Below are 12,157 nucleotides of genomic sequence, written 5' to 3' on the forward strand. Positions count from 1 at the left end.
GGTTCTGAAGTGGTCTGAAAATAAACACTCGAAATTTTAAGTTGAATTGACTTGAAATTAATAAAACTTACATATTTAGATTAAATTAATGTAAAAAGATTAGTTGATTCCACTAGATTCCTGTGTGATGTTTTACAGTCAATATCTTCAAACTCTTAACCTCCAACTCAAAGAGAAGCTGAACATCAGCATCAGCTCAAAGAAAATGTTAATTATTTTATAATGTCACTAGCTACATCATTCAGTCAATCATATATACTATATAAATATATATATATATATATATATATATATATATATTATAATACGGGTACAACTTTTACAATCTATATGTATTAAAAGTTTGGCTGACAAAACAAACTTACAAGGTCCATGTATTAGCTGTTCTGGAGCTTTCTATCATAGCACACTATGTTCATCAGTAGATTTTTTGTCTCAATCCTTAAATCAACAGTGACTATCTAATATCTAATATCTATAATCTATAATNCTTCAAACTCTTAACCTCCAACTCAAGAAGAAGCTGAACATCAGCATCAGCTCAAAGAAAATGTTAATTATCTTTTATAATGTCACTAGCTACATCATTCAGTCAATCATATATACATATATATATATATATATATATATAATATATATATATATATATAATACGGGTACAACTCTCTTACAAGTTATATGTATTAAAAGTTTGGCTGACAAAACAAATACAAGGTCCATGTATTAGCTGTTCTGGAGCTTTCTATCATAGCACACTATGTTATCAGTAGATTTTTTGTTCTCAATCCTTAAATCACAGTGGACTATCTAATATCTAATATCTATAAATCTATATATAAATAAATTTTAATTTAAATGTCTAAAAATGTCTTCACATCAGAGAGAACTCAACCTGCTGAAGAAGATGGTGTGATACAATTGAAAGCTCCTAAACAGCTACTAAATGGACCTTGTAGTAAGATTGGATTTTTCAATTAAAATTGTAAGAGTCAAGCATGAACTTTCAATAACTGTTTTTTTTATATTGTAATCAAATCATTTATTAATACTTCACAGATTCATAATAATCTACTCATAAGTAATATTTAAGGATTGTCGTGTTATGAAAAACATCTGGTGCATATGCCTTTCTGGAACAGCTTTGATCAATGTGATTAATTAATTAAGGTGTTTCATTTGCAGGATTAACCAAGACAAACATTTCTGCTTAGTTATTTTATCTATAATTAGTTTCTCATTTGAGTTTTCCATGAAATCTACTATAATGTGATATATATCACTATCACAATAACAAATTACATAAACTGCGATTGAAGATTTAATCCATATTGCACTGTAAAATGACATTAATGACTCAACAGCAATGTACTTGTTAGGATGAATGCATGGCTGGATATCACTAGGGGTAAGACTTTTTTAGAATTTAATTTTATTATATTTAATTTTATTCCTGGGTGAATTCAACTGTGAATACAACAATTCAACATTTTTTTGGTCTAAATTTTCAATAAACTACACGAATTTAAAATTTTGATTGGCCCAAGTGGATACAATGAGTTCAAGAAAATTCCTCTTTAGGTTAAATAATAACAATAATTGGGCCATGTTTCACATATATCTTAGTATATATGTTTTCTGGCGTGCTCTGTCCACGTGTGGTCCAGTCAGGCCTCAGCAGTCACCACCTGACCTGTGCAGCATGGAGGCAGAGAGATGTCTGGGCAGACCACCTCACATTTTCAGGGTGGGGTTTCCAGAGCTCCGTCAAGCTGGAGATAGTTGAATATAGGAAGGACCCGATGTTTTCTGGGATTCCCTTCAAAGTAATGCTTCAGGTTCGTGATTAATGGGGACAAAATTTGTGGAAGGAATAAAAGATAAAGAAAAACGAATTGAAATTGAAACTGTAGAATATGAAATAGGCCTATCAAAGTATAATACATGTGGTTTTTTTTCTGGAAATTAAAAAGTCAGGGAGGAAAATACATTTAAATATTCACAACAATCCCAAAAGTGCTCATGAAAGGTGCCGCTCTTCTTCCTTTTCATCAGCTCCATCATCTTAGTCTCCTTTGTTATCATGTTTATCATTCAGCTACCACTGAGGATATTTGTCATAGAAACTGGGGCTTCCAGAAACTTAGGACATCTTTATATTGTGCAACTAAAAGCTTACATGTGGTGGGTGTTTTATAGGCTCTTTCCAGTATTTATATGCTCAAAACAAGAGAGAGAGAGAGAGAGAGAGAGATAGAGAGAGAGACTTTTTGGCATCAGGTTTGAATACTCAAATTTTCTGATCTGGTTAAGGGGGGAAGTCATGACCTCAGTATTTCTAAAATCCTGGCTCCAGAGATGTTATAATAATAAATTATTATGCAAGATATTATTATATATCAAAAATATTACAAGACATATAGGCCTGCTAGTAACACAAAACCATATACTATTGTATATTATTATATACTATTATTTTGATTGCTGATTGATGTGGTGATTATTTTCTGAATTAATGGATCAATTGTTTGGTCAGTGGTCATCACAATTACCTGAAGCCAAACGTGAAGGCTTTGAATTGCCTAATTTGTCCAAACGACAGTCCAAAACCCAACTATATTATATTTACAATGATATAAAACTGGGGAAATGGGCAAATCCACACACCGGATAAGCTATGGGTATTTTATTTTGAAAATCCTGACAGGAAATCAGTTTCCTCTTTCTTTCCAGCTTGTCGGTGTCGTCCGAACAGATCAGGAGACTTCGGCTCCGCTCGGAGAAACAGCACCGGACTGTATGGTGGAGAACCGTTTTATAATTTTACCTTTTTCTGGGGACCGGCTGTATGATTAAGCTACAATCTTCAATGAGTAAGCATATCCCAGTAAGTAACGTGTTTTTTGTGGCTGCCATTTTGTGTTAATTCCTTCTTCTTGTGTTGTAGCGGTAAATCAGTACGTTATCATTCCCAACTGGCCTTCACGTTTTCGGTGAAATCACGGCCTGCTCGGGGCAAACCCGGTTGAATATCTCCATGACCCTGCCGCCTAATATTAAGTCTCTTACTTGGCTGTAAAATAAACTGTCTGAAGCGGCGTTTGTCACCGTTATTTTTGCTGTAATTAAAGCTTAGTGTGGTGTTCGTCATGTTTAGGGAAGCGGCAATCGGATGCGCAGCACGGGCTGGTCCTGGCTAGTCACTCGGAAGTTTCTAACGGTTAAAATCGACGCATTTTTAACGCGAAACAAGTCAAAAATACAAGTGACATTTTCTTCGTGGTTTTCGACACAGACTATCCGCCCGCTGCTTCAACGAGGCGTCGTGTTTGTCACCTGAAAGCAACGTGTTGGTTTGTCCGTCTCGTAGCTACTGACAGTGCCTATAGGCCTCTAACGTTATATGATGGCGCCCAGTCTATCCTCACACAAAGGACACTTTACAGCCTTGCAATGTAATGCAACAGCATATCATCTATTTAAACGACCACTCGTGTGCTTCTTGCATCTTTTATCTCTTCATGTCACCTCCCTCTTGGGCTTTTAATCGCCCTCTTTTGTCCAAAATGTCACATTTTCTACCAAATGCTGTTTTTTCAGTTGGAAAATACCGGATTAACAAAGCATACTCGAACAGCTTAGGTTTTTTTTTTTTTTTTTAGTATTTGGAGCATAAGCTGCAGAAAAGCATTGCCAGTAAGTTACGCCTTCAGGTATTTCACACTTCTTAAGTTGCGAAAACATCAGCAGCTAAAAGGCAGGGAAAGATATTGTATGTCAGTTTTGTGATGAAGATAATGGTGATAATAACAGAGGGTATGTTAAAGCCCTGCTGAGGGCCTCATGGTGAGCTCAGCTTTCATAGATATGACCTAGATGTCAGAAATGACACATCCCCTCTATTGTACTCTGGCAGCCATTAGTTGGGATATTACACACTACTGTAGTGTGAGTTTATGTGACATTAAGGCAGGTAGAGTTTCAGTTTTTTGCCCTTTTTATATTTTCCCCCATCTGCCCTCCTGTGAAGCATCATATCTCACATTTTGGTGCAGGAGTTCGTCATACATTTCTCACACCTTCCCCAGCTGAGTATGTGAATCCAACCGTACACTCATGCAGCCGGTAGTGCATTGCTCAACATGTTAATTGCACAATGTGTTAACCTGATTGATACACAAACACTTGATGTAGTGCAGTGCAAGTGTGTTTTTAAGTCGCTTGACAGGAAAGAAGTCATAGTGATAGATGAGAAATTTCACTTCCTGTTTTCAGTGTAGAAGGAGTTAACGTAAATAATAAAAAACAGAAACACGACGACTTTATTATTTTATTACTATTGCCGTCATTACTACCATATGTTGTGCTTTTGGCAGGATTGTGTGGTGGCAGCATATGAAAGCATGAGCTACAGGAAACTCATAAAACCATAAAAAGACACTACCACCTGTTTTTTTTCTTGGCTACAGAAAATTTAACTTCCTCTATGATTAGTTCCCTTTTGTACAGTACGGTCTACACCTGCTCTGTTCGAAAAGTGCCTTGAGATAACTTGTTGTGATTCGGCGCTATTTAAATAAAATTGACCTGACTCGGCTACAGTTTGTATATTGGTGTAAAATGGCAGCTCGTGGTAGATTTGAATGGAGATCCAACATCAGTATCGGGGCCAGTGTCGGACTAAACTGGCATTACTCCACATAGGTGATGACAGCGAGTGTGTGATGCAACTGTGTGACTATACAGATGTTTTTCTCCTGTTCTGAAACTCTCCAACATCAGCAACATAAGACAGACAGCAACTAAATGATTATTTGTGGTTATTGTTGAATGTGTTGTTTTCAATTGTTCCCAAAATGTCCCAAAATAATGACAAATGTCCATCACAGGTTATTGAAGCAGGTGTTGGAGCAACATTGCAAAAAACCAACATATTTAATTTATAATTATGTGACATTGAGAAAATCCAACAAATCCTCACCTTTCTAAAGCTGTAACAATCAAATGTCCAGTATATTGGTTGTTAACTGCTTTTAAACATTGATTAATTAAAGGTGCACTGATTAAGATGACTTGCAGATAAATGAAGAGGAAGCAATTCTGATTATTGATCAATCACTGTTCTTATTTTTCTTCTCAAATGGGACTATTTCCTGCTTTACTTACTCATCTATGATGGCAAAATTGTGATCGACATTTGTCACAGTTTTCTGACATTTTAAAGATCAAGCAATTGATCATTATTAGTTCATTAATTAAAAATGAAATATTGCTGCTCTCTAAGTTGAACATTAAAATGGTTATATTTCTGTCAGTCAGTTATTTTATAATTCATCTAATTTAAATATAAAACCCTAGTATGTCTCCAGAAGAATTAGCTGGAGCTTGTTCTAAGATAAGGATATTGTGCACTCTGAAACCTCACATCAATGTCAGAGAAAAACGCGATCAATGTTTGGACGAACTAACGAACAAAAACACAAAACTACTACAGGCTGTTTTGTCCTGTTTCAGGATGTAGGTTTTTTTTTTAAAGAAGCAAAGAGTGCATTTGTTAACGCACCAAAACTCAACAGAAGCCCCTCAGTGTCCTTACATTGTGTGTGTTTTTAAAAGCGGCTTCTTCTGTCTTGTCCCCCTCTGTGTCCTGCAGCAGTTCTGTGGTGTTCTGGGTCACACATTTATGGAGTTTCTGAAGGGCAGTGGGGACTACTGCCAGGCTCAGCACGCTGCCTATGCAGACGAGTGAACAGCCAAACTCGCCATCGATCCGAAGCACTTGAGCCACAGGAGGGACCCCGGAAAGTTGGCAGGACCGGGACGCCTCCCAGAACCAGCGACAACTCGGCCTGGATGGGGTAACTCCACTCGCTGCACACTGCCCTCGTCGGCTTCCGCCTGGCCAGATCAAGGTGGAACCAGCCTTGTTTTTTTCTTCCTTTTCTTTTGTTTTATTCCAAAGGAGAGGGTTTTGAGTTACTTTTCCGATTGTCCGCCCTTTTTCGCCCACCGACGCCCCAAATTTACCCATTTGCCTGTCGCAGCCTTCGTTTATTTGGTTTAATTTTTAAGCCTTGCCAACCTCGAAGAAGACCGGAGGATTTTTGTTTCTGGGTTTCTGGAAGCTCGTTGGACATTTGTGTTTGACATTCCCTCCGAGTTTAACTAAGCGTTTACATTGGTGTTTTTACTCTGTGGAAGACTTTTGGGTTTCGTTATTTTTTTTTTACGTTGTCACAATGGCTCGTATGAACAGACCGGCCCCTGTGGAGATCACCTACAAGAACATGAGGTTCCTCATCACCCACAATCCCACCAACGCCACCCTGAACAAGTTCATTGAGGTGAGCTGCAGTGTCATTGGTTAGTAGATGATTAATTCAGTCAGATGTAAGTGGAATGTGCTATCGGAGGTAGTTGCCGGAACTGTACGTTCACATTATGTAAAAACATAAGGACAAAGATAATGAGTTGGGAGATGTTAGAAATAGAGATAATTAAATTGTATTATTAAGGCTTTGAGAACATGTTTCAGGGAAGATGAAACAATAATCGAGGATGCTTTGGAGTTGGATGACAGAAGCTAGAAAACAACAAACCTCAGAAGAAAATATCAGTTTCAATTTAGGAATAAAAGCAGTGAAGTGTATTTTTAAATCAAGCTCTGTGTTCTCACTTACGTTCTGTTTCTGTCTGTTTACTTTTCATCATCAATCCTTCTGATGTTTTTTTTTTTTTCTTTACAGGAGCTGAAGAAATATGGAGTCACCACCGTAGTGAGAGTTTGTGAGGCCACCTATGACGCCACCCTGGTGGTGAAAGAGGGAATCCAGGTTCTGGTGAGTTTAAACCTACAAAACTGACAAACTTTGTGACTCTCAGTGGATTAAAACAACACAATGTAGTTTTTTCTTCCCCAGCTGTGGGTTTCCCTCTTTAAACATGCGTGATCAGTTTCATCCCAGTGTTTTTAAGCTGTTTTCTTCCCGTGTTATGTAAAAAAAAAAAAATTCCATTAATAACACACATATCAGACACAATGCAGTCATGAGTCACAGCTTGTACCTTTCCCCTGTTGTCAGCATGGCGCCCAGATTTAGGGAGTTTAAAGACTGACCGTGAGAGTTAATTGCTTATAAAACGACGAGGGGAGCTCACAGGGAACAGTGTTAATGTTTCCATTTTTAAAGCATTTGTTGACAGATCAGTACAGCTGATCCCTGTTGATCCAAAGAGTTCAGATGATCACTTTGCCTCCTGTATGTACAAATGTCATCTTCCTCTGCTTGAGAATGTATTTAAAAAGTGAAGCTGATATAAATTAATGTGTTAAATTTATAGCTGCAGCTGACCGTTGATTATTTTGATAGTCAGTTAACTGTAGATTGTGTTTTTCTATCAGTTGTTTAGTTTATAAAAAGTGGAGAAAAAAGTGTTTAGTCTCAACTGCAGTCTAAAACCAACTCTTAAATCAATTTACATTAATGTGAAATGGATAAACGTTCTCTTTTATCAAATTTCTTATCACAAATGTATTTTCTGTCCATCATCTTATCGATTAATCGACTTGTTGCCGCGCTAATTTAATTATCTGTCAGCCAGTAGCTTTTCACCTTTGGAAGAGAGTCAGCAACATCGCACCATTTTGTATTTGGATTCATTTAATGATGTTGTATTTTGCAGAAATTCACTTCATTGAGCAAGTAAAAATGAAATAAAACTTAACATGTAACCATGAAAAACGTTTTTTAAAATGTCAAATGAAGACACTGATACAGAAGGAAGAAAAACCCCACCACCGTCGCTCCCCCTACAACAACATTTTTCTTTCCCTGCTGCCGGTTCAGCCTTCACACTTCTTTTGTTTTGGTTTCTAAGAAACTGGGCCGATGACGTTATATCCCTCTTTCTCCCTCTCCTTCTCCAGGATTGGCCGTTTGATGATGGAGCTCCTCCCTCCAACCAGATCGTGGATGATTGGCTGAACCTGCTGAAGCTGAAGTTCAGGGAGGAGCCCGGCTGCTGCATAGCTGTCCACTGTGTGGCAGGACTGGGGAGGTGAGCACTCGCTGTCAGAAAGATCAAAGTATTACGCTCTTATCATACAGGATAAAGGTTCACACGTGGTCCCTGCTGGTGGAAATATCGTGAATAAAACTGACACTTCAATCTATGCCACAGACACTATTAGTGCTGAAACAATTAGTCCATTAGCTGATTGTTTTATGTCATTTATCAATAAAGAAAAGTTAAACATTTTCTGATGATTTGCTGCTTTTCTCAAGTTTATATCATTATAAATTGAATATTTGTGGTTTTAAGACTCTTGGTTGAACACAACAAGTGATCTGAAGACATCACATTGCACTCCTGGAAGTTGTTACAGGAATTATTTACTATTTTCAAACAAATTATCTGTTAATTGAAAAAGAAGTTGCAGCACTATAAACTGACTTTCCTGCACCGTATGCAACAATAGCAGGTCTTATTTTTCATACATGTCTTTGTTGTGTAATTTGGTGTGTTATTGTATAAAATTAGATGGTGACAGTTACATCAAATATTGGTATTGGGAGTTTGCTTTATCCAGTGATATCACATTGAGACACAAGTGTCATTAGTTGTGGTTTGAAAAATAGCAGTTGTGTACATTTTCTTTCATGTTGTCGGTTCTGTTTCCATCTTATCTGCTTTTAATCTGATCTGAGATTCAGAAAATATCTGGATGTCCAGTCTCTGAACTTTTAATTTGCTGGTCTCCTTTTCACACATTCAGCTTTCTTTTCAATTACAGACTTTTAACAGTTGTGCTCAGTCAGTCACAGATTTGAAGGTTGTGAAATGTTTTGATGTCTGAAATTGAACTCACAGAAGACTTTTCTGATAATAGATGAAACCAGACAAAAGCAGTGAAAAACTGTGGCTTTGAATGAAAAAAAAGATGTACTCTCCTTGACTAACGCACTTCCTCTTCCCCCTGCAGAGCTCCTGTTCTGGTTGCGCTCGCCTTGATAGAATGTGGGATGAAATATGAAGATGCTGTCCAGTTCATTCGACAGTAAGTTCACATGAGAATAAAAACATTTTGGCAGTTTTATCTGAAGTATCCAAAGATGAAGTTTGTTTAGTTTGAACAGCTGATGCAGCCTCCTGGTGAATTTTGTCGTCACGGTGAAACAGGAAACTCTGAATGGAGCCAGATTGATACTGGATTCTTTAGGCTTATTAGGTATAAGCCAAAAGCCTGTTTTTTGATATTGATATTAAAAAATCTGATAAATTTATTTTTACACTTAAACATTTTTCATAATAATCCCTTTTATATTTTAGTTATATAATACATATACTATACAATACACTTATTGGTTGGCCACTTCATTTTGAGATTATCTTGCTTTTTCGTGTGTGACAAACCCGTATTTTTCACAGAAACAGGATGATTTTGTGCTACATGTAGCAGGGAGGGATGAGTCATACCTGTAAATAGCTCAGATATCAGATAGTGAGATAAGAGTGATTCAAGAGGAGGAGTGGAGGGAGTGCTTTAAAGTGTGATGAGTCATTGAAATGTTTATGGGCCCCACAAAAATAAAGGGATTTTTTTCCACTAGAATAATGTCAAAGATGATGGCAATGGAAACAAAGGATCTCCTGAACCTCTCTGTCCTGCAGCGCAGTGAGATGAGACGTTTGTTGCACCTGTAGCTGCTTCATCCCCACCTAATTATAATCTAGTGGCTAATAATGTGGATAATTGATTTATTTTTGTGACATATATTACATTTTCTGTGGTCTTGGCCCAGCTGTTGCCCAGAAAGAATGAAAACTTAAAGGTGCCATATGTAAGTTTTGCTATTGCTACATAGCTAACGTTAGCATTAACAGCTGTTTACTTACCAGTTTAGAACAATGTGAGTTTGGCATCAAACTTTCAACAGCTGTCTCCAGAGGTGGAAAGCAACACTTATTTTGCTTTTATTTCTATCACTTCTTTTTTTTCTACTTGAGTTAGCATGCTAACCAGCTAGCTCCGGCCTGGTCAGTCCGTCTTGTCCCTTTCCGATACCGAGTCACTGTAACGTCCAGGCTGCCCTGGTGTAGTAGCACTTCTCAGATGGCATATTATAACCTCAAGACTGGTAAGTAAACGGCTGTTAATGCTAACGTTAGCTGTGTAGCGTTAGCAAAACCTACAAGTAGCTCCTTTTTAAATGTGCAATATTTAAACATTAAAATAAGATGAATTAATCTCCTGTTGTTTCTTTTAGGAAGCGTCGAGGAGCATTCAACAGCAAGCAGCTGTTCTACCTGGAGAAATATCGTCCAAAGATGCGCCTGCGCTTCAAAGATTCCAACGGCCATCGCAATAACTGCTGCATCCAGTAGAGCCAAACCCTGAGCCACGCCAACCCCCCCCGAACCCCCCACCCTTCCCACTACAGAAGAGTTCAATTCAACCTTGCTAGCTTATTACCTGGCAGGCGTGTTTTCTTAATCATTGTGTTGAAGTATCTTTATTTGGAAAACCATGCGCGGTAATTCAACTGTCCCCCTCCCTCTTCAGGTTCAAAATCAAGTGTCAAAAAAAAAAGTTTAAAAAAAAAAAAAAGAAAAACACAGAGTTGTGTGAACCGGGATCAAAGTGTTTCCTCTTCATGTGCCCATTTAAAAAAAATAAATAAGAAAAATAAAAAAAAATTAGGAAGGGCAGCACTGAGTCGTGTATCGTTGTAAGATGTTGGATTAATTGTTTTTCTGCAAACGCATCCCAAAGATTTTGATTGGCCAGTGCGTTTACATTGCCTGAGAATGTGCTGATTTAAAAACAACATTTTTAATTTCACGTGAGCAATTATGTCCCCCCTCGTTCAATTTTAGGGTTCCGTTTGAAGACTGACTAGAAAGAGTTATGCCTTCCTTGAAATCAGATGGTTCATCCATAAATGCCTTACAATCGAAGTGGAACAAAGGCAATCGAGGTGGGAGTCGTCTCCCGCTGGCATTTGGAAAAGGTGTTTCATTTTTCTACTCGGAACAAAAAAAAAAAAAGAAATAGTTGCCTTTGTCTTGTGCAGGAAGTCTTACACACACTTATGCCCTTTCAGTAACTATTTTTTAATATAAAATGCTTAATTGTTGCAATATTTGTCAATTGAAAGTCTAGGAACTCGTACTTTTTTTTCTTTTATCTATCAAACCTTCTGTTTACTAATTAACTGCCATGTCCAAAATGTGATTTTATTTTATCTTAATTTTTTTTTCCGTTTTTTTTTTTTTTCTTTTTTTTTTTTTTTTTTCTTTTTTTTTTTTTTTTTTTTTTTTTGCTTCAAACTGGACTTCCAACGTCTGCGATATTTTGTATGCCTTTTTATTTGATGTCCGTAACTTAAGACTTGGATACTTGATGATTTTATGTATTTGAAAATGTGTACTATTATTATTAGGTTGGCTATTTATACTATCAATGGATGTGTGATTTAGTACCGTGAGCGACAAAGTTGTACCTGTTCACCAACTTGTGAGAGTACATTAAATGATACACTGAAAAAACAACAAAGAAGTGTTAATGAGTTTTCATTTTCTGTGGTTATAAGTTGTTATTATCATGTTATAACTGTATGTGTATGGAAGTTTATTCTTGACTGTGGAAACAGCAGCTGGACAAAGACAAGTTCATACAAAGTCCACTTACCAGCTTTTGCTTTCAGCTGCATCTCATCAGCTGAGTGTGGAGTTTGCGGCTGTCAAAGTATTTTCTAAATGTCTAAAAACATTCTTAAGAATGAGTACCTACCTTTTTATAAAAATGATAGGAAGCAAATGGTTTGGGCTCCTTTTTGAAAAGACGGTGCCAAATCCGTCTTTGGTTCTTGACCAAATCCAGAAACATGATCCAGAATCAAACTGATATTAGATGATTTCTGATTTTTGACCAGGCTGGAAAAATTACAGTGTAAAGATTAAGTTCTTAAATTTCATTTCAGTGGGATAAACTCACTCATCTTTCTACTTTTCATAGCTGTACTTTGTAAGTTTAGTCTCATTATCTGCTTTCTTAAGTACTATAAAGATAAGACCTGAGGAATCTCAGTGAGACTGCAATTCTTTTCTTTCAGTGTGGTGAGCGTAACTAATCATTATTACTCAATTCTTGTATTTA

The 12,157-nt window shown here is 37.0% G+C and overlaps 1 protein-coding gene across 2 annotated transcripts; it reads left to right on the plus strand.

Annotated features, from left to right (window-relative positions):
• The first annotated feature begins 2,748 nt into the window (after positions 1-2,748).
• Positions 2,749-10,672, plus strand: ptp4a1 (protein tyrosine phosphatase type IVA, member 1). Of its 2 annotated transcripts, none has more exons than XM_022764421.1 (6): positions 2,749-2,884; positions 5,651-6,341; positions 6,744-6,836; positions 7,925-8,055; positions 8,981-9,055; positions 10,266-10,672. In XM_022764421.1, exons 2-6 carry the CDS (start codon positions 6,237-6,239, stop codon positions 10,381-10,383), a joined length of 522 nt encoding a protein of 173 aa, XP_022620142.1. In that variant the 5' UTR covers positions 2,749-2,884; positions 5,651-6,236; the 3' UTR covers positions 10,384-10,672. The 2 variants fall into 2 exon arrangements, with proteins under 2 accessions (XP_022620142.1, XP_022620143.1); XM_022764422.1 differs by having other exon boundaries at positions 5,654-6,341.
• The last annotated feature ends 1,485 nt before the right edge of the window (positions 10,673-12,157 follow it).

This window comes from Seriola dumerili, unplaced genomic scaffold, assembly GCF_002260705.1.
Source record: "Seriola dumerili isolate Sdu_G_001 unplaced genomic scaffold, Sdu_1.0 BDQW01000538.1, whole genome shotgun sequence".
NCBI lineage: Eukaryota > Metazoa > Chordata > Actinopteri > Carangiformes > Carangidae > Seriola > Seriola dumerili.

Coding starts and splice junctions, on each gene's coding strand:
- ptp4a1 (XM_022764421.1), top strand. CDS start 6,237: ATGGCTCGTATGAACAGACCGGCCCCTGTGGAGATCACCTACAAGAAC. Junction 6,342..6,743: donor CCCTGAACAAGTTCATTGAG/GTGAGCTGCAGT, acceptor TTTTCTTTACAG/GAGCTGAAGAAATATGGAGT. Junction 9,056..10,265: donor GCTGTCCAGTTCATTCGACA/GTAAGTTCACAT, acceptor TGTTTCTTTTAG/GAAGCGTCGAGGAGCATTCA.